The sequence below is a fragment of the Struthio camelus genome, chromosome 5 (assembly GCF_040807025.1).
Source record: "Struthio camelus isolate bStrCam1 chromosome 5, bStrCam1.hap1, whole genome shotgun sequence".
In the NCBI taxonomy this organism is placed as follows: domain Eukaryota; kingdom Metazoa; phylum Chordata; class Aves; order Struthioniformes; family Struthionidae; genus Struthio; species Struthio camelus.
This window is the reverse complement of record NC_090946.1, coordinates 77,628,977-77,650,106: the sequence shown is the minus strand read 5'-3', so window position 1 is coordinate 77,650,106 and position 21,130 is coordinate 77,628,977. Positions and strand designations below refer to the sequence as shown.

General features: G+C 54.3%; 2 protein-coding genes across 10 annotated transcripts; both read right to left on the bottom strand.

Annotated features, from left to right (window-relative positions):
* Positions 1-10,338: 10,338 nt before the first annotated feature.
* On the bottom strand, positions 10,339-13,012 carry GPR135 (G protein-coupled receptor 135). The gene is made up of 2 exons (XM_068947397.1): positions 11,661-13,012; positions 10,339-11,007 (listed from the first exon to the last, which is right to left on the bottom strand). The coding sequence occupies exon 1, from the start codon at positions 12,994-12,996 to the stop codon at positions 11,752-11,754; it is 1,245 nt and encodes a 414-aa protein (XP_068803498.1). The 5' UTR covers positions 12,997-13,012; the 3' UTR covers positions 10,339-11,007; positions 11,661-11,751.
* A 3,025-nt stretch (positions 13,013-16,037) lies between these two features.
* L3HYPDH (trans-L-3-hydroxyproline dehydratase) lies at positions 16,038-21,086 on the bottom strand. 9 transcript variants are annotated; one of them, XR_011141713.1, is made up of 7 exons: positions 20,499-21,059; positions 19,644-19,813; positions 18,854-18,976; positions 17,811-17,948; positions 17,021-17,202; positions 16,499-16,691; positions 16,038-16,247 (listed from the first exon to the last, which is right to left on the bottom strand). XR_011141713.1 is itself a non-coding variant. In XM_068947396.1 (6 exons), the coding sequence occupies exons 1-6, from the start codon at positions 21,037-21,039 to the stop codon at positions 17,077-17,079; spliced, it is 1,017 nt and encodes a 338-aa protein (XP_068803497.1). In that variant the 5' UTR covers positions 21,040-21,066; the 3' UTR covers positions 16,722-17,076. The 9 variants fall into 9 exon arrangements, 3 of the variants coding, with proteins under 3 accessions (XP_068803497.1, XP_068803496.1, XP_068803495.1); XR_011141714.1 differs by having other exon boundaries at positions 16,588-16,691; XR_011141716.1 differs by having other exon boundaries at positions 16,038-16,691; positions 20,499-20,698; positions 20,780-21,056.
* Positions 21,087-21,130: the final 44 nt, after the last annotated feature.

Here is a 21,130-nt window from a genome sequence, read left to right as displayed (position 1 = left end):
CAAAACCTTTTTTTTAATGCCATCAGTACTTCTGTGATCTTTTTTTTTTGTCTGTTTTGTTCGTTCTTTTTCCTGTGGAGAGATGAGTTTGTCCCCGTTGCACTAGATATTAACACTATTTGAAATAAGGGGGTTTTTTTGGGGGGGGGGTTTGGTCAGATAATCGGTATTACTGGTGGGGTTTGGGCTGTCCGTTTCCTATATGTACTGTATAGCGAAAGTTCTGTTTAAACTGATTTGTATAAAAAAAAAAAAAAAAAGAAAAAGCTATGGTTTTTAAGCACCTCGAGGCCGTGGGGGTCTGTGTGCTGTGCGGAAGCTGTGAAGTATCGCTCTGAACGTTGCCGTTGTCAAGAGCTGTGGTTTGACCGTTTCGTTCTTTCCTTCATTGCCGCTTTTGATGCACTGGGGGTTTAAAAAAAAAAAAAAAGAAAAGAAAAGGAAAAGGAAAAAAGGAAAGGAAAAAAAAAAAAAGACTTTCCAAGTAGCATTTGCAGCTGTAACAAATACAGCAGGTAAGCGCAAAAAAAAAAAATAATAATAATAAAGGTCCAGCACCTGGTATGAAAGCAGCTACAAAACCTGCAGATTATTTTCCAAGGTGGAGTTAAGCACTTTGCTTTAAGAAGGAGGGGGAAATAAAGACGGAAGGAAATTATACTGCTATTCCTTAACTAAAGTGCCTCTATTTATATTTTTTTATTTATGCTGAAAAATGGGGCTGGCGGTACAATTGAGGGAATGGACTTTTGGGGGGGGGGACTTAAAAAAAAAAAGAGAGAGTTCAACAAAAAAAAAAAGGGGGGGAGGGAAAAAAATTGGCTGGGTTTGACAGCAGCCTCGGTGTCAGGCTGCGTTTGCCATTTCTTGGTTTTTCTTTCCCAAAAAAAAAATTTTTTTTTAAAGTGTGTATATATATATATATATATATATATATATATACACACACACACATACACATATACATACACATACATACATACATACATATATATATATACACACACACACATACACAGATATATACATATATATATATATATATATACATATATATATATATATATATATATAAGGCGGGCAGGTAATTCCATGTGCCATTGTGGAAAGCTCCTTTTAGATTGGTGCTAAGTAGCCACTTTTTTCTTTTTTCCCCCCTCTTGGGTGGGTATTTTCGAGACGGTTGTTGGTTTGTTTTTTTTTTTTTTACACAACACCAAAAAGGAAAGCAAAAAAGCCCCAAGGAAACAAAAAGCCCGTACCAACGTGCAAACGGGAGCGTAGGCCTCCTGGATATTTGGGGGGGGGGGGTTGTTTGTTTTGGGGGGGTTTTTTTTTGGAGCCGGTTGGCGAAGAAGAGCCGTGGGGGGACGTTGCTGAAGCGGAGGCAGGTTGCGCCAGGCCCTTCCTTGTCCCCGCTGCCGGAGGACGGCGGCAGTGACGGCGCGGGGCCTTGTCCCCCTCGGTAGCTGGGCCCCGCGAGCCAGCCGCTCCGGCGGCTAATTAACTGGCGTTAATCGCCGGCCCTTAAGTCGCACCGGAGCCGTTCGCTGCTCGGGTTTTCCTCCTCGCTCGCGCCGCGCCGCGAGCTGGAGCAGAGGAGGCTGGTGGGCCCTCGGGCTGCTGTTTGAGGCGCCGTCGCCTCGGCAGCAGCACAACCCCCCCCCCCATCATGGCCCCTCCAAGCTCTCCCCCCTCCTTCACACCATTTCCACCCACCTCGCTCCGTCCGTCTGTCCATGCGGCCTCCGGGGCGTTGGGTCATCGTCGGCTTTGGCCAACGCTCGTTGCAGGCCAACAAGCAACGCGCCCGGGCGCGGGCCGATGCGGGGAAGGCGCCGGGACAGACGTCCCCTGCGCCGCCCGCCCGGTCGGGGCGGCCGAGCCGGCACCCATGGGGCAGCTAGTGCCTCCAGGCCACCGGGGCCGTTGGGGTGACGGCGCCCAGCAAAAAAGAAAAAGGAGGGGCTGGTTTGGGGCAGCTCTTCCACTTTGCAGCCCCGGGCAGGGATGTCCCCGTCCCGCGGGGGCGGTGGTGGCCGGAGGGAGCAGAAACCTGAGGAAATCTCAGCCTTGGGCAGACCAAAGGTTGGGCAGCGCGGATGGCCAAGTGGACGTGTCCCTTATTCTTGCAAGGTCAGGTTTCAGACATCGCTGGTTTTACAGCGTTCATCTGAGGCTTAAAGTGTCCAGAGGTGCTGCTGGGGGTCCCGACCCAGAATACCACCCAGCGCGGGTGGTGGCCAGCTGGCTGGGAAGGTCATAAAGGTATGTGAACAAGCTGGCCAAACCCTGCAACTCCGTTTGGACCTAAATTCTGCAGGTGACGGCAGATATCTGGTCTCCCTGGGCCACCCCAGCCGTATGTGTGGATGCAGCCCCCTCCCTACGACCCGGCCAGCGGAGCCCGGGAGGTCTTCCTGGGGGCTGGAGGAGCACTGCTGCGACAGTGCGAGGGCAGCGCTGACGGCAAGGACGGGGCAGAGCTTTTACTAAACCACCGAGACACCAGCGGTAGCACGGGGCGGGCGAGCAGAAAACGCAACTCTTGGGGTTGCCGTCCCCCCGCTGGGGCTGGCTCAGCGTTGCTGTACGTCCCCGATAAATCACAGCTAGGGTGCAAGGAGCTGTAGGTCTCCCGCCGCGAGCTCGTCCCCGCGACCCGGCTTGGGGCAGGAGCCAGCGAGGCACGGCAATACGGCAACACGTGCGCGGGAAAAGGCCATTTCGCCATTTGAATCAGAGGTGCCACTGCTCTGATCCGAAACTTCTGAGCACTTGATAGGTTTTTTTTAGCCTTAAACAAGATCTGATGCACGGGTGTGCATAGGAGCCAGCGAGCAAGGAGCTTACGCCACCCGAGGAACCTTAAAAACAAGCAGCACCACCATCTGGTGGCACTTTCTGGGCTTCACGCTTTTAGAGCTGTCCCTCATAGAAAATCGGTCCTCGCTCTGCTGTCCTCTGGCACATTCCTCCCATATGCTGACAGCTACAGGTTTTTTTTTCCCCCAGGGGTGTCAGTTCAAAATGTTAAATTTTATATTTGCGTTTCCCCCGAAGTAGCTGGGGAAGCATAATTTTAATTCTATCCGGGATAATTTATCTGCGTTCATTGAGTCAAGCAGCCAAAGATCACAATTTGTGGCTTCACTGCAGATTTCCCTGCTGCCTGGGCTTCAAGCCAGCATGGTCTGTGGGCGAGTGGGCAATACAAATTCAGGTCTGCGCAATACAAACTAATCTAAAAGGTTTCGCAGGTGATCTTAATGCCACAAACTTTGCCTCGTTGCTTTTGAATGTATCAGAGTGACTCCTGCCGGACTTTGCTCATGTAATGATTAGGGCCATGATCAGGTCTGGATTTCAGTGCATTTTCCCCAACCCTAGGATGAAGGAATTGTAGAAGATGATACATCCAAAACTGTCCTTGCCATTATGCTGGGTCAGCTCTATTGCGACTATGCTCTTATTTCACGAATAAAAGCAGTGACTACTGCTGGGCAGATGGAGCTCCTGAATGTACCAGTCTCTGCATTTTCCAACCATGGTTCCACCCAGGACGTGTTGTGGCCCCGGGTGCACACGGAGACCCTGCTCTGTGCAGATTCCCCCCGATAAAATCCAGATTTTGTTGTGACGTTGCATGAACTCACCAGCAAGGTGGAGCGTCCCAGTTCCCAGAGCACCTCTGGGGAGGCAGCTCCTTGAATCACTTTTTTGCTGTGGCTTTCTTGCCTGGCCTGTATTTCAGCATCTGCTTGCAGTCCCATGATCTCCGTGCTGAAGTGAGGGGCTGGAATACGCACACCCTATGTTTTGGGCAAGCAAAGCTGCCCCGAACCAATGCCAGGTACCATGACACAAGGTCTGGATGACACCAGACAGGCCACCACCACTGTGCTCCTCCATCCCTCCTCTTGGGAGCTGTCTGCTCGGCCCTGCCAGCAGCTCCCCCAGCTTCGCAGGACACTGAACTGTCAAACTTTATGCAGAACATGCCGTGAGCAGAGGGAGAGATGAATAACCCCGGCCACGCACTTCGCTCAGCTCCCAGCATCTGCTTCGGACCCTTTTACTCTGAAACGGAAGTGCAAAGCAGTCAGCCAAGACACGCTTTCCCCAGTGAATCTGTCCAGTTTATTAGAAGGGGAGATTGCCGTGGGAGTCATGTGCGCTGGAAAGGATCCACAGCTCAGATGCCTTCTTCAAAACTTGACGTGACCTCAGGGGCAATACATTACCAAATGTTCTGTAAAATGCACCAGACTAAGCACAGCAGCCACAGGCATCGTGCGGCGAGGCGCGCAAATGCCTCGGCACGTTACATCGCGCTGGGGAAATAAGTGAACTTGTTACTCAGAGCATTTTTTTTTTCCCTGATGCTGAGACTAGCTCAGAGTACGCTGCTAGGTCGGCTAAGTAAATTGCATTTACGTGGTTGTGAGGGAATTGCTGGGTGAATGATTTAAGACAAATTCATCTCGCTGCTTTTGTCCATGTCTATGACTCCCAGGCTTTTTAATCTGCAGGAATCATCTGCTCGCCACTCTCCATCCACCAAGAGGCAGGGGCAGCTGGCGGGCTGGTCCCCACCGCCTCCGCGGGGAGATGAGCCTGGGGCATGACCTGGCGCTGCTGGCACTCTCCGCCGAGAGGTGCTGGGGGAGCGCGGGCGCCTGGCGCCGTGCCGGCTGTGCTAGCTGCCCGCCTTACTGCTGACCCCCTTAGGAGCCAGTCCAGCTGCCGTCCAGAGCCAGCATCCGGGAACGGTTTCCATATGCTCCGAAGCTGCACGCTTCAGTGACTCCCTCTGGTAAACCACTCCTAAGCATAAAGCTAAGTAGTTAAGCCTGTACGTCAGTATTTATGGCCGAAACAGGTGGAGATTCCCATTGCCTGAAACAAGCCTTGCTTCAGCTCTGTGGAGAGGCCCTTGCTCAGCAAGAAGGCTCCTCTGATGCCCAAGGGCAGTGCTGAGGACTTTCACCTCCGGTCTCCAACCAGTGAGTTTAGGAGTGTCGTCTTCAAAAACGACCTCCCTGAAGTCACACTTCGTTATAACGTAGTCCACGAGCTCACCGGCTCTGCTTTTCCTGCTTGGCAGGGGCACAGCGAGCCGCTGGCACCACAGGTTGGAAATGGAAGACCAACCGGCTCGTGAGGAAGGTCCTCGCTCTGGGGAGGTGGTGGGAGTGCTCAGCAACCGACTCGGCTGAGCTCCCCGGTGGCGCATTTTGGCAGCAGCTCTCAAGCCGGTCCACGGGGCCGACCTGCAGCATGATGCACAGACCCTCATCCAGCAGGGCAGGGGATCGCTAAGCACCTCCCCGTCACCCCCATGCAGCCAAACGTTGCTGGGCATCCCAAGCCGTCCTGGGGACTGGCGTTACTTGCAAGGTCCTGCCACCCTGGCGTTGTGCTGTGTGTGTTTGAGGCTGGGAATAGCCCATTCTTGTTGACTTTAGCTTTGGATTAGGAAGAAAAATTTTGGTGGAAGTTTCAGGCTGAAAGAGCTGTTTTTCAGCCCCTCTCATTTATGGAGGAGTCTGGGAGGCTGGGTAGTGAGTGAGGCAGGGAGATAAGGTTGAAAATAGGACATAAAGGCAAGGACAGTGGATGCATAAAATTAGGGATGCCGGGCATTTGGAAATTGCTCCCCACGTTGTTTTGTGGGCTTCTGTCAACGTCTGCCTTTCCTAAACCAACCGAGCCTGGAGGAGCTCAGTGCCAACATGACAAGAATAGCATATAATAAATGGCTCCTCTCAGAGGGAACGTACTTCCTGTGCCGAATTACAGCTGGAGCCAGCTCATCTTTCACAATAACCCCCGAAGCCTGCAGGCATGTTTTTGTACTGCTTTGCACAGCACAAACATCCTGAGCAAGGCTTCAGGGCTTGATCACTGCCCAAGCAGCAAGTCACAGCCTGACCCTCCGGCTCGGGCGAAAGATTAGTGCAATGAGGTCTGTAGGAAATGCACAGACTGTTCTTCAATTGTGGATGTTTCAGATTGCACCAGAAGAGCCTGGGCCTAGCCAAAACCCCATCTTTGAGCCAGACTTAGTGTGGGAAGCAGAGCCCAGGATGGTAATATGATGCTAGTGGGGGTCCTGCTGAGAACTGCAGCCCATGAAGGTGCTGCAGCCTCTGCGGGACCAAAATGCTGGAGAGGGGTCACCATGTGTCTGCCTTCTGGCACTACTGCCTGGTGAGGAGGAGACTTTGCAAATGGCCTTTTACTGTGGTCTTGAATCCAGAGCAGCATCCGACACACTTGCCTGGAGCACGTTGCTCAGGGCTGGTATCCCCTTTGCCTTTGAGCACCCGTTGCCAGGTCTCCGTTGGCTTTGGCCACAGTCTCATGGGGTCACCTCAGCTGAGCAGAGTGGCCACCACTGCCCAAGTCGACTAATGTGGGCCCTGAGTGTGCGGTGCCCTGGGGTCAGTGCTCCTTTCCACTTTGTTTGTGCCTGAGAGAAAGATTTACAGTCCATCTCTTTGTGTCACTACTCCTCCTGCTTCCCATAGTGGTGTGTTCCTGCACGATGTGGCTTGAAAAAAATCTAGAAACAGAGAGCACTGTTCCCCAAATATTTCACCTGGGGCAAATTTAAATGCTTCAGGTCTCAGGTAACATGCTACAAGAGATATGGCATTAGCAACTCCTCCTTTGCAAAGAGCACTGGGTACAGCCAGAGGGTTGGCCATGGTACGGATGGTGCCTGCTCCTCCCACATGTACCCCAGGGATGCAGCTGGGATTCACCGCACCGATTTTGGTGAGATCCATGGCAGAGCAACTTAGCTGCCTGGGCTAGGTCTCACACAAGGCTGCAGCCCATCACCGGTGGTTCCTCCCGCGGGTCTTGGGATCGTTTTATCCTTCCTCCTGTACAACAAACCAAAGGTCAGTATGCACTTAGTTTAGCGATTACTGTTTAATCCGTCTTTGGGCACGGCTTTCGGAAAGGTACACTCAGGCCTTGCACTGCATTTGTCACAAGCCTTGCTCCAAACATTTTCATTTCGGACATGGCAGTCCTGAAGGCAGAATGGTTGAGCTTATCGTACTGCAAACAGAAGTTAGCTTTTCCTCTCGTCATCAGAGGAAAGGCTGCGCTGGCTGCTCAGATCTCTGCTGGCATCTACCAGCATACACAAACTATCATTAGCACTGAAAGGGAAGAGGGGATGTTGGCTTTCATTCATGTGAACTATTTTAGTTCTGATGATTATCATCAGCTATTATAGCCCATCAGGCTGTCACTTATAAACCGCTAATTGTTTGCAGTTCATAAGTTATACACAAAGCATTTCCTCTGAACTGAGACTTCATCTGGGGATTAGGAAGGGAGGGGAAAGTAATGACTTGAATGAAGCTGATGATTAAGTCAATGGCAAAACTACCATTGATTCCCATCTGAACAGTACCTTTTAAAACGCTTTTCATTCCTAAAGACTTACCGTTTCCCTTCTAAGATATAACACATTAGTTATACCAGTGGCATGCATAGCATTGCCAAACGATACGGTACTCCTTAAATAGAGGGTAAGTGTGCTGGAAAGAAGATGAGTGACTAAAGAGCCTAGGTCCCATTTTTAGCAGTGACTTTACTAATATTGTCACTGGTATTCAGGGCTGAAATGGTCAAGTCACGTGAACTGCTCTCTCTATTGCACCCAGTATCCTGCACCAAATTATCCATGTGATTTTTGAATTGGGACATTAAAAAGTGTCCCAGCTTCCTTCGCAGAGCCCTTGTGCAAAGGAGACTATGGCTTATCTCGCATCCAGACTCATCTCAATGGGGGAAGAAGAAATGAAACGCTGAAGAGCCATTGCTGGAGGGTTAGATCCTCGATCCTCAAGGCTAATTTTGCAAAGTCTAAGGCCTCAGCATCTTGCTGCCTTCTGGGTGCAAATCACCCTGTGTTGGGTCTGAGGGCAGACCAGATATTGGCCCCTCATTAGCACGTCTGAGACCTTCTCCATGGGCTGTTGGCGAGCACTAGGGACCTCCAGCAGAGCTGGGTGACAGCAGCTTTTGAAGTCCTATTTGGCAAGCAGCCTGCAACCTTGGGCACCCGTGCATGTATGTTTGTCTCCCTTTGTCTCTCACACTCTCTCTCTCTGTTGCTTGTGGTTTATTTAAGACACTTCACACTTCGGTTGCATTTTTCTTAAAGCAAACTTTAAAAAATGTTGCTGTAGACTTGTGTACCTGAACTGCTGATTAGCACTGATCACGCTAAGGGTATAGGACAGGCAGAGCCTTAAAATACAAGTTGACTTTCTGTTGGAGCAGCAGGTCCACTTCAGAAAGGATCTGGTCAAGACTCTTCCCTCACTACACAACAAGTTAGGATTTCACAGAAAAGGGATAATTTGTGATGGCTGTTATGACACAGTCAGCTGCCCGCATTCAGCTCCGCACATACTGTCATGTACAGACATTGGCTGGGGCTTGTTAAAAATAAGTTGAAATCTGTGCTGTTCCAGTTTCACTACTGTCTTCCCCGAAAGCCACAGCCAGGTGTGTTAGTTCACTCCTGGTGCAGTTCCCGTGACACTGTACGGCTGCCCCAGTCCTGGCCCCCTTCCATGGTACACATGGAGTGAGACCCCAGCACCTCCGCTTCCTCTGAGGAGGGATGAAGCTCACCCTGTGCACGGCAAGGAGAGTGACCAGGTACTTCTCCAACCTCCTACCTCCACCCAGCTTTAGCTCAGTGGTGAAGCCATCTCCTCGGAGGGAAATGCTGTGGTGCCGAGTCTGAGGTTAGGTGGAGCAGCCCGGTCTTCCCACCTCCTCCTAGGGAAGGCGCCTCCCATGAGCCCTGGACTAGCCAAGCACTTCACCACTCAGCTCAGCTGCTTGTGGGTATCCTCGTTGTTCCTGAGCTGATGGGCACTGGAGACCACAACATGACATAGAGTCGAAGGGACCAGTGTCCTCCTCACTGCACCCACGCCTGGCTCCGTGCTCCTGCTTCCCTCCTTCCACTAGCACTGGCATGTCCCTGCCCCCACGGGTGGGCTGGGTCAGGGAACTGAACCACAGAGAAACACCTCTGCTTGCTCCATTTTTCATAAGCTTGATGTTCTGCTGCCTTAGCTTTCACAATGACTTGCTGCAGCCAAAGAGAAGGGCTGGAGCAGCTGGACAGCCCAAGAGCCATGCACAGCAGTGCTGGACCTTCATCTTCCTTTTTTCTTAGCCCAAGATCTATCTCTTAGTTTGTCTGCTCTTACCAAGAGTGTTCCATTTTGCATGCAAAAGGTGCAAAAAACCCTTTAAGTCTGTGTGGTGCTGAAGACAGGAAGGCTCTAAATGATCACTTCCGGGTGAAAGCACAGGCTCTGCTGTAGAGCTCCAAAGGGGCCAGGTTGCTAAAAGGAACATCTCTTATCATGCAGCACAGACTTCGTATCACCTCAAGCATACATGCTGAACATGACAGTAGTACTGTGACCAAAGAATAGGAGTTAGGGTGCTGCTGTGCAGGTAATACAGAAACAAAAGTAGTCTGCTGTCTATACTAAACAGACATAAAGCGATGACTAACGGGCTTGGAGAGTTTGCCTTGTGTCTGCTCTCCCCATGGCATTACAGAGCACAGGAGCTTACACTAAGGACCATAGCTACAACTCATTGAGCAATGTCCCTTCTGGGAATAGAGAATCCCCATGGATTTTCCTTGCTATCTCCCGGATCATAGTTTAAGTTTTCTATAGATAATATAGGAGTAAAAAACTAGCAGAACTCAGGCAAAGGCTCTTGAGGCTGTTCAAAATGCAGTGAGTTCTGCATGGCAACAGCCCACAGCAGGCTCTTTGGTACCACCTGCCAACTATCTAGCTAAGAGTTAAAGCCAATCCATACATCCTCATAATCTTCTCTTTTGCTTTGGGTTTGGTGTACCTTGCTGCAAACAGACAGGGCAGTCCAGAGAAAGTGAAACTCAAGCAAGTCCCGTGCTGCCCTTCTAATAAGTCACTAGCATTCACTTGCTGTCACACAGCTTTTGTGAAAAGAGGTGGCGATCTCAGTCCCGTTCCTATCTGAAACTGTACCAAAAATACACTGCTTGATTAGCAGACTCCAAGATTTGCATGGGAAAATGTCACAGCTGAGAAGGAGCAAAGAGTCAAATCTTTTCCTTATGGACTTCAGGAGCATGACAGACGAAAATTACAGCAATGATTACAGCATGAAAAGTAATTGCATTACAATTTCACAAACTATTAGCTCTCTCTCTATTATCAGTCATCTGGCTTTTTTTTTTTCAGAAGTTTCCCTTTCAAGGCTAAGAATTATGCCAGGCTGAGACACTTTAATCTTCTGCATAAAAGATAATTTATTTCTTGTCTCACTTACAAAATAATGATAGTATATTCACTTGAGTCACCAACAGCTGAAAAAAACGGGTAACACAGTAACACTGCATGTTTAAATATTGCACAAGAAAAACACTGCCTTTCTTTCTCATTTAAGTCTAGTGACGATAAAGGAAGGCTCAATCTTAATATCTGATTCAAAATACTAATTTAAGGCTTTAGGCCCCTGAGCCTGTGGGCAAAAATTTATATCAATAAATTCATATGAATTTATGCTGGGCAACAGCACTCTCTCTAACTGTAGGGTAGCGTTTTCATTTTTCAGTGGCAAACAGAGCTGGTTTTTAAACATCACATTCTAGTAACAGATGGCTGCCATCAAGCCAGTAATACCGGTTTGGTGCATATACACGCTTCTGCACGCTGAAGCACACAAAGAACACACGCTATTGCTCTGCCTCTCCTTCCACATACTTCCCTCTCTCGCACGGCTCCTCTAAATACGGCTAGACCGTTGTTAGAGATGTGAGACGACCTCAAACAGAAAACGCACACCTTGCGCACGGACCCAGCGATACCACAGTCCACACCCTCACCCTTTTCCTCAGTTCGGTCTGAAGAGCTCTTACTTCTCACATTCTTAGTATTTTTAAGCTGAAAGCACCTGGAAAAAAAGGAAAAAAAGAAAAGGCTGCTGAAATTCTGACAACTGAAGTTTCATCTTCCTTTCCCTCCCTCCCAGTAGCATCCTTTTTCCTTGTCGGTAGACATCTGTCACAGTAATTGCTGTTTTGTTATATCTTCCCGTTTTTAAAAAAAAAGAATCCTAACATCACTCGTTTATTCTGTCCTACAGGCTGTGACTTTCTTCACTTCCACCTCCGACGGGTTAAAGCAACATTTTCCTGCCACGATGCAGGTTTCACAGTGCGGTGTTTTTCTGAGTGTCTTTCGGCTGTCAGCGTTCAGCTCCCACTGGCGCTGCTGTTTTGGCACTTAGCAAACAGCTCACAACAGTCAGTCGGCTCGTGCTGTATTCGTGCGTCTGTCGCTCAGCCTCGCTCGGGCGCTTTCCGCAGAACCGCAGCAATGGCTGCTTCGTTCTTGCAGGCTGACTCTCGCGCTGGCTCCGTTCGGCTGCTACCGCCAGGGTGTCCGACACGTGGAAACGCAAGGGGGTAGTCCCCTTCCCCACGGACCCCCCTCCTCGCCACGTGCAGACCCGCTCACCAAACCAGGGCTCACATGGTGGAAAAAATATATATGTACCACACTGTGGCCCCCCCAAAGTCCCGTCTCTCCGATTTCCTGGCTCACCTGGCTGCAAACAGCTCCAAATGCCAGGTATTTCCTCAGGGAGATGACCCCGTGGCTAAACCCCTCTTTGCGTCCGGGCACCCCGATCCCTTCAGAGGCTGGTGTCGACCGTGTCCGCTTTGGCCTGCAAGGTGGCCTCCGAGATGGTGTCGGGCTGCCCGTCCCGGCAGAAGAGGACGGCCGGGTTCTTGCAGGCCCACATGGCCACCTCTGCCCCACTGGCCGGGCTGGAGGAGGACGGGGCGCTGGCCGGGGGACCGCCGGGCCGGTTGACGTAACGCTCCCGGACGCGCTCGGCCCTGCCCCGGGGCTCCGGCCGGCGGCCCGGGGCCGAGAGGTAGGCGGCCACGTTGTTCCTAGTCCTGTAGCCGCCCTCGCGGCTGCGCCGCAGCAGCACGGAGATGTTGGGGTTGCGGGCGGCGTAGATGAGGGGGTTGATGGCGCCGTTGGCCCAGGCCATCCCACTGGCCACGGCGTCCATGGTGGGCGAGAAGGGCAGGCGGCCGGCGGCGGCGGCCAGCCCCAGCACGCAGTAGGGTCCCCAGCAGCAGATGATGGAGACGATCATGATGAGGACGGTGGTGGCCGTGCGCATCTCGCCGTAGGCCCGCAGCAGGTGCCCGTAGGTGGTGAGGGGCCGCACGCGGCTCTCCGCCAGCCGCACGGCCCGGCAGATGTTGTAGTGGCAGAAGCACATGAGGGCGAAGGGCAGCAGGTAGCAGAGCACGATGAGGGCGGCGCCGTAGGGCGGCCCCAAGCGGGACGAACCCCAGGGCAGCACGTAGACGCAGCGGTAGGCGCCGGGCCGAGCCTCCCGCCGCCCCTCGCCCGCCAGGCCGTACCAGGGCCCGGCGAGGGCCAGGGCCGCCAGCCAGACGGCGGCCAAGAGTTGGGCGGCGCGGCGGCGGCCCATCTTGTGGCGGGGCTGGCGGACGATGGCGCAGTAGCGGTCGAAGGAGAGCAGGGCCATGGTGAGGGTGGCGGCGATGCCCAGCCCGGCGTGCAGGGCGGCGCTGGCCAGGCACAGGCGCTGCCCGAAGAGCCAGGCGCCGGGCGGGCGGCTCAAGAGGCTGAGGAAGGCCAGCGGCAAGCAGAGCAGGGCGCCCAGCAGCTCCGACAGCGACAGCGACAGCACGAAGGCGTTGGTGACCGTGCGGAGCTGCCGGTGCCGGGCGATGACCAGCACCACCGCCCCGTTGCCCAGCGCCGACAGGGCGAAGATGAGCAGCAGCGCCAGCGCCTGCGAGGCCAGCGCCGCCGCCGACCACCCCGCCGCCGCCGCCGTCTCATTGCCCCCGCCGCGGGAGAGGTTGCTCCAGGCCGCGGCGGGCTCCATGCGCAGCCGGCATGTCCCGCCGCCCCGCGGCCGCCGCCCAGCCGGGGCCGGGGCCGGGGCCGCAGAGGCGGCGCTGCCCGCCCGCCCGCCGCCGCCGCCGCCGCGGGGGCCCCGCCAGCCGCTGACGTCGCCCGGCCCCCGTTGCCCGGGGAACCGGGCCCGGCCCGCCGCTGCGCCAGCCGCCGCCGCCGCCGGGGCGCCCACAGAGCCGGCAGCGGGGCGGGACCCGCCGCCCCCCACAGCCGGGATGGGACCCGCGGCCCCACGCGGGGCACGGACTGACCCCCCCCACAGCCGGGACGGGACCCGCGGCCCCACGCGGGGCACGGACTGACCCCCCCCCCACAGCCGGGATGGGACCCGCGGCCCCACGCGGGGCACGGACTGACCCCCCCCCCCACAGCCGGGATGGGACCCGCGGCCCCACGCGGGGCACGGACTGACCCCCCCCCACAGCCGGGATGGGACCCGCGGCCCCACGCGGGGCACGGACTGATCCCCCCCCCCACAGCCGGGACCCCCCCACAGCCGGGACGAGACCCCTCACCCCACACGGGACAGGGACCGACCCCCCCCCCCCCGGCCACACACAGCCAGGACCTCCCCACAGCCGGGATGGAACCCTCTGCCCCACACGGGGCAGGGACCGACCCCCTTCCCCCACAGGTGAGACCCCCCCCCCACAGCCAGGATGGGACCCGCGGCCCCACGTGGGGCAGGGACCTCCCCACAGCACGGACAGGACTGACACCCCCCCCCCCCCCCACAGCTGGGATGGTCCTGCAGCCCCAGGTGGGGCAGGGACCAACCCCCCCCCCACAGCCGGGACCCTCCCACACCAGGACGGGACCTGCCGCCCCCACACCAGGCAGAGACCACCCCCCCCCCACACACAGCTGGGATCCCCCCCCCACACACAGCTGGGACCCCACACACAGCAGGACAGGACCCACCACCCCACAAGGGGCAGGGACTGATCCCCCCCCCCCACACACACACAGCCAGAACCTCCCCCACAGCCAGGACAGGACCCACCACCCCACAGGGCACAAGGCCAGCCCCCCCCCCCCCCCAGCCAAGACGGGACCCCCCGTCTTGCATAGGGACTGACACCCCCCCCCCCCCCACGCAGCAGGGATGGTCCCGCAGCCCCGCATGGGGCAGGGACCGACCTCCCCACAGCTGGGACTCACCCACAGCCAGGACAGGACCCACCACCCCACACGGGGCAGGGACCACCCCCCTCCCTCCCCAACAGGCAGGACGGGACCTGCCACCCCACACGGGACAGGGGCTGACCCCCCCCCCCCCCACAGCCAGACAAGTCCCACAGCCCCACATGGCAGAACAGGGAGCTGGACCCCGTCCTCCCACCCCAGCCACTTCGTTGGAGCCATTTGACCTTGCTACCACTCGGCACAGGGATGGTTTTCCACACCCTGTCCTTTTTTTCGCATAATCCCCAAACCCGTGATCCCTCTTCCCCATGTACAGAGACAAACGTAGGCCCAAAGAGGCGGGAGCAGCGGGAGATTAATAACCACTTTGCTTTGCTGAGGGCTCCAGTGGGATGAGCTAGCTGGCATCACGTCCCCTGGGCCTGCAGAGGGGACTACACCCCTTGGAGACCCACCAGGAGAAGTTATTCAAAGCATGGGAGATAACTTCTTAGCCATCTGCCTCCCTGGTTACTATTTATCTCAGGCTCTGCCCCTGTTCTCCTCACTTTTTTGGAAGATGGTGAATTTAGGGAAACAATGGTTTTCAAAGCTGAGTCAATGCCTCCTTTCCTCTTCCTTGGGTGAAAGACTGGGGAGATAATTTGATATTGCAGGGGTTAAGGTAGAGCAGGCAGACTTCAAAAGGGAAGAGACTCATGTCAAAGAAGGTGGCAGCGGGGGAACATTATGGGCAGCTCTACCCACCTGGGAGGCACTGTCACGGGACTGGGAGGCACTGCCCAGAGAGCACACAGAGGTGACAGCTGTCACAAGAGCCTCTGAAGCAAAGAGACAAAATCAGGCCCAAAGAGAGGGTGCCTGTTCCTGATCCTGGTCTGTGGCACAGTGAAATGAATCCCTCAGAACACCAACAGAGACTTAGAAAGGCAGCGTCACAGGCAAGTCTCTTGCAATTAGGTAGTGTGATCACGCCAGATACTACTTGGTTTCAAAAGGCGGAGGCAAAAGAAACACGCTGTTAAGCGGATGCCAGAGCAGAACTGTGGAGCTAGGAGGTAAAGAGCTAACAGGAACACAAGGCTTGTCTGGGAGGTCATCATAATAGGATCGGCTTTTCCTTTCTCTAGGCTCTGGGATAGTGAAGTCAATCCAATTTTAACTAGAATCCAATCTATTTTCTCCGAGCCTAGAGAGCTTCTGCAGTTCTTGCACCTCCCTGCCTGCAATACCTTGCAACTCCAACATGACACCTTTTTGCTCCAGTTCTCCCCTTGGAGCACAGGCTGGGGGAATCGGATCACAGGAGAGATGCACTGCTTTTAAACTGCTTTTCTACAGGGAGCAAAGGGAGATGCTCCTGTCCGCATGCCTTATGGTAGCAGCTCCACAATCCAAGCACGTGCTGTTGAACTTCCTGTGAGATGAGCCAAGACAAACTCCTGGGTGCTGGTCGCAGGCTAAAGGGCAGAGCAGCTGACCCAGGGGAACCAGAACCCATAGCTCAGCACTTAACCAGAAACTGCTTGGCTAGAAATACACAGGTGAATTTGCTCCTGTAAGCGCAGAGGATGCATTTCTCTCTTCTGTTGCACATGGACCAGAGGCTGTATGGGATTTAGCCAGGCTGTTAGAGGAAATCAGTGGCAAAGCTAGGGGCAAATGTCCTGGAAGCCAGGCTAAAAATGTACGCTGGCAATGCAGCTGCTCTCTGAACTTCAGGATTTTTGTTTCTTTCCTGTCAGGAGTTGTAATTTTCAATTTGACCCTGACAGAAGAAATTCCTCTCAGGCTTTTTTATCTTCACTTTTTCCAAGCTCTCCAGGACCTCATTCTGCTGCATAAACTATTGGGAGATGATCGTTCTCATTTTCAGAAATTTTTATTGAGTTAGTTCCCAGGAGCATCTTTAATGAACAAACACCATTTTGTCCAGTGACACAGTGAAGGCTACAGACCCCCAAATGGCCTGAAGCTCTCTGCTTCTGCGGCTGTGAAAGTCTGCCCACAGTCCAGGGTTTGGTTTGGTTTGGTTCGGTTCGTTTTTTGCTGGCAGCCTTCCCTCGATGGACTCTGACAAAGCAAGCATTGATTACCCTCTGCTCTGCAATTGCCCCCTGGCTGAGACAAAATCCTAAGTAAATAATTTTGCAATCAAAGGCCGTAAAGGCTTAAACCTTCGAATCCAACTCCTGTTGAAAGTTAACCACATGGCATTGCAGCCAATGGCCCAAGATAAGCAAGACAAGGAAGGAAGGTTTAGGGAATCAGTGTAACATTAACAAGCAGAAGGGACTGTATACTATGAATTATTGACCAAACACCTGTACGCAGCACTGGGACACACACAGGCTCTGGCAGGGATGAAGTGAGTGCACTTGGAATTTCTGGACAGGCCTGAGCAGTAGCAGACCTGGGAAGCTGGGGCATCACAGAGCAGCACCGCCACCGCCCTAGCGTGGGGGACTGAGGAGCAGGCAACCCAAAACAGCAGCAGGGACACACTCAGCACCAGTCCTGGAAAAGAGGTATAGGAATGAAAGGCAGTATTTTCAGCTGGCATTTAATAGGAATCTGATTTAGAAATTAATAATTCACAGGTATTTTTAAAGAAGGCACAGATATTGAAGACAGTTCTCCAAGCTCATCTCCATCTTCTGTGAGTAATTATTAAAGGAAAGGATATGGCATCTCAGAGCAGCCCTGGACTTGCACTCAAATATGCCAATCACAACAGAGGAACATGGCCTGTCATCTTGAAACACTGTAAATGCTGTCACACCACCAAAGGCTGCAATAATTCAGAGCAACAAGAACAATGAGCTGTGTGAAGAAGCAGGACCTACAGAAATGCGTGAGTAAAAGTGCAGCATCATCTGTGAGAATTTGCCACTGGTTCAGGTCACTTGAAGAAAAACCCATATTTCAGCTGGTCCTCCTCTTCGACAGTGAAGGTGGCTGTACCAGTGTAAAAGGCTTCTCCGGAGACTTCCACTACAACGGCATCGTAGTCCCCAAACCTGGCTTCCTGCAGAGAGATTAGGATCAGGACAGAGGTGACAGGAAGTTCTCCTGCTCTCACTGCCACAGCATGGGTTTGCCTCCAAGGAGGCCAACAAAGGCTGCCACGGTGGCTGCCTGCACCCAGTGACCTAGAGCAACCCAGCCCACGTCCGAGCCTTCAGGCCTGTCTGCTGTCAGATCCAAAGGGGACAAGGCTGGGCCTGAATATCCTGACGCACAGCCCAGCTTGCACATCCAACCAGCAGGTGCTCAGCTCTTGACCAAGGAAAAGTGGGCTTTAGCCCACAAGAATCCAGCCTCACCTGCAACAGAGAGCAGGCCAGACCAATTTATCTACATCAGCATCGGAGATATTTCTCACTTCAGTCGTTTCTTGATGGCCAAGAGAGGATTTGCAGCGAAGGCATGCAGTAGAACATGGCCTCACCATCCCCTTGCTTGCTTTTAATGAGAATTCCTGAAGCCTGAGGCTTGTGGGAAGGCAAGACCCCCAGGCCTCTCCTTCTTTCCACAAGCCCTTTCCTAGGCATACAAAGGCTTTTCAATGCCTCCATCAAGTCAAGGTATCAAGCAGTTTTCCAGCCAGTCCTCAAGACAGCACAAACAACTTGCCTTCACTGCCTTTCCAGTGAACAAGGACCCCGTGGTACTGCTCCTAAAGGTTCTGGTCTGATTCAGCTGGATGAGTCCCTTATGGTACTGCAAGGCAATGCGAGCTGTCACACCTGAACCTGTTGGACTTCGGTCGACCTACATTCGGAAGACAACATAAACCAACTCTAGTATTTTTGCTTTTTGGTAGAAAAGAATATTGCTGCCCTTAATTCTCTCCGCCACCTTTTTATTGCACTTTGGGGAAAATGCCTCTAGCCCAATGGTTTGCACAGAATCAGAAGACATCAGGAATGAAAAGACAAACGAAGCAGGTTTGGGGTGTTGTGAGATTATGACCAGCTTCGGCCAGCTATGAGGGACCTGAAAAATACTGATGGATATTTAGGCAGTGCTTTAAAGCTTCCCAGTGTCACAGTAAAAGGACTGAAAGAGACACAGGCCACTTTCTGCATTCTTATGTGTCAAGGTAGGATCAGTTCTCCTTATGCTAATTATGAGAGCTGCTGGCCAGCCTGTTTTTTAAAATCTCCAAAAATACAGTGTTGATAACTCCCGAGGTGATCTGTTCCAATGCTCCACACTCATCACTGCTGAGAAGTGCGATCAAAACTTCCCTTGCCATTATGTGGTTCCACCTTACCCACTGCAAACAGAGATAAAAGTTTATTCCCTTTTCTTCTCTCTTGCTCTGTTTATGCTTGTATCCTCACTAGACATTTCCTAGATCAGAACTTTAAGAAAATCTACTGTGTGTCTGTTGGTATCCCATGTCTCAGACCCTTGTCCCCAGGAGATTCCTACCTATGGGGCATAAGTCTTTATAAAATGCCACCATCTAAGATGCATGGAGGTATTTCTGTCATTAGGAACTAAAATCACATCTGTTAAGTGACATTCAGATCTTCAGAGACAACAATCACTGCAGCAGAAGGGTTCTGCCCAAAACAAGAAGAAACAGAACTGTCATTCGTGTGTGCAGAGGACATAAAAAGAAGGGAAAGGTAGTCCCCTGTGTGTCTGACAGCAGCTCATTTCTGTACCTGTTCATCTGCAAACACACAGATGTTGGTGGTGGGTTCCTCGCTAAAGGCATCTTTCCCATCCGTTAGTATGGTGCCATAGAGGAAAGCCAGGTCTTCACTTTCAGGATGATGAGGCTTGAACTGAGAACAAAATAAACTGGTTTCTGAACACACATAACAGTCAGGCAATCAGCAGGAACAGCCACGATAGCTTCTTCAAGATGTTACAGGAATACAGACAAGGCCACACTACTGCACTTCTAACTTTGCTCCTCAAGTAACAGAGGCAAGACAACAGCAGGAAAGCAAGTTCTCTCTCTCTTGTTCTTGTGAGGCTGGAGAGAAACTGTAAAATTCAACATGGGACTGGAAGGCCAGAGGGCTCCTGAGGACAGGTCCTCGGTCACAAAAACATGCACACAGGCCACATTCAGATGGGCTGCACGTTGCTCTGCATATCAGTGAAACACAGGACCGTGCTTTTGCATCACAAATGTACAAGATCAAGTGGCAAAGGCAGATTATTTCACAGCATCTTTCCTCTGGAAAGGACTGTTGTACCTGTGGCCAGACCTCCTATTAGAAACCCCCTGCCCTTCCACCTCTGGCTCTCGATGGCAACGTAATGTGGCTGGACAGAAAAAAATGCCAGAAATGCATAAGTGCCGGCTCTGCTCTACTCCTTACCCTCCCACAGGTAGAACTGAGTGCCTAAAGGCCTAGCTCTGCAGTAGGTAGTTACCCTGATGGGGTAACTGCAGTACCGTGTAATGGGACACTGCGCAGGTACCATAGTGCTGTGTCATACCTGTTTCTTCACCGCTTCTGTCACCGCACTCGCTGCGTCAACGAGGTCTCTGGTTTTAGACGAGCAAACGTCTAGGCCCAGCTGCTCAGCACTGAGAAACGCATAGAAAGTGCCGCCATAACCGATGTCAACCACCACCTTCCCACGACCAGGGACATCGATGGCCAAGTCTGAGCAGAGGAAGGGAGGGCGATGAGGTGGGGAAACCCTGCTGAGCAGCGGGCTCATGGGTGCTGAGCACGGAAATAGTGCTGCACCACCCCCCGCCCCACCATGCGGCACACCACCACAGGGAAAAGGGAGCTACCAGAGGGTTCGGATGCCGAAAGGCGGTATATAACGCCTTCCTCCTGATCCAGCCTCTGGGGGTTAGTGGATCGGGGTGGGGGGTGGGGGGGCGCAGAAGAATCCTGCTAGGCCCCCACTGAGGGAAGGATTTGCCGGTGCTGCGAGGGCAAGGACAACCGTCCCTTCAGCAATGACCCCCTCCCCACCTCGGTAACAGCCACCGGGCCCCTCCTCACCTCAGTAACGGCCGCCAGGACCCCTCCTGACCTCAGTAACTGCCACCGGGCCGGTAACAGCTGCCGGATCCCCTCCTCACCTCAGTAACGGCCGCCAGGACCCCTCCTGACCTCAGTAACTGCCACCGGGCCGGTAACAGCTGCCGGATCCCCTCCTCACCTCAGTAACGGCCGCCAGGACCCCTCCCCCACCTCAGTAACGGCAGCCGGGCCCCCTCCCCCACCTCACTAACGGTCCCCGGGCCAGTAACGGCCGCCGGGCCCCCTTCCCCACCTCACTAACGGCCGCCGGCCCCCCGCACTCCCCGAGAAGCGGCGGACCGGGCCCCACCGGTGGCGGCGGCGAAGGCGGGCACGCTGTGGAAGCGGACGGGGTTGCCGCTGCGGCGCCCGTCCCAGGGCACGAAGGCGGTGACGGGCCCGCAGGGGCAGCGGAGGCGCACGGCGGTCTCCGGGCGGCGCGGCGCCGCCACCAGCCCGTAGTCGAGGGCGAAGCGGCCGAGGGCCAGCACGGCGTGGCCGCACATGGCGCTGTAGCCGGCGCCGTGGAGGAAGAGCGCCGCCAGGTCGGCGCCCGCCGCCGCCTCGCCGCGCACCACCACGGCGCCGTACATGCCGCCGTGGCCCCGCGGCTCGTGCATCAGCGCCCGCCGCAAGTGGTCCAGCGAGGCCGCCATGTGCCGCCGCAGCGCCAGCAGCGACAGCCCCGCCGCCGCCGCTCCCGCCTCCAGCTGCGGCACGATGCGCAGCGGCTCGCCGCCCGTGTGCATCTCCACCGTGCGCAGCACCGGGCCCGCGGCCGCGTGCGGCGGCAGCTGACGACCCGCGCTCGCCTCCACCTCTCCCGCTTCTGCCGCCGCCGCCGCCATCATCCCCCGCGCCCCGCCCGAGCCCCCGCGGGCAGGAGCCCGCCGCACGTGACCACGCCCCCCGCAGGGGACCACGCCCCTGTACGTGACCACG

Coding starts and splice junctions, on each gene's coding strand:
- GPR135 (XM_068947397.1), bottom strand. CDS start 12,996: ATGGAGCCCGCCGCGGCCTGGAGCAACCTCTCCCGCGGCGGGGGCAAT.
- L3HYPDH (XM_068947395.1), bottom strand. CDS start 21,039: ATGATGGCGGCGGCGGCGGCAGAAGCGGGAGAGGTGGAGGCGAGCGCG. Junction 19,814..20,498: donor CGCCTTCGCCGCCGCCACCG/GTGGGGCCCGGT, acceptor TCCTCTGCTCAG/ACTTGGCCATCGATGTCCCT. Junction 17,949..18,853: donor GTGTGTTTGCAGATGAACAG/GTACAGAAATGA, acceptor TTCCGAATGTAG/GTCGACCGAAGTCCAACAGG.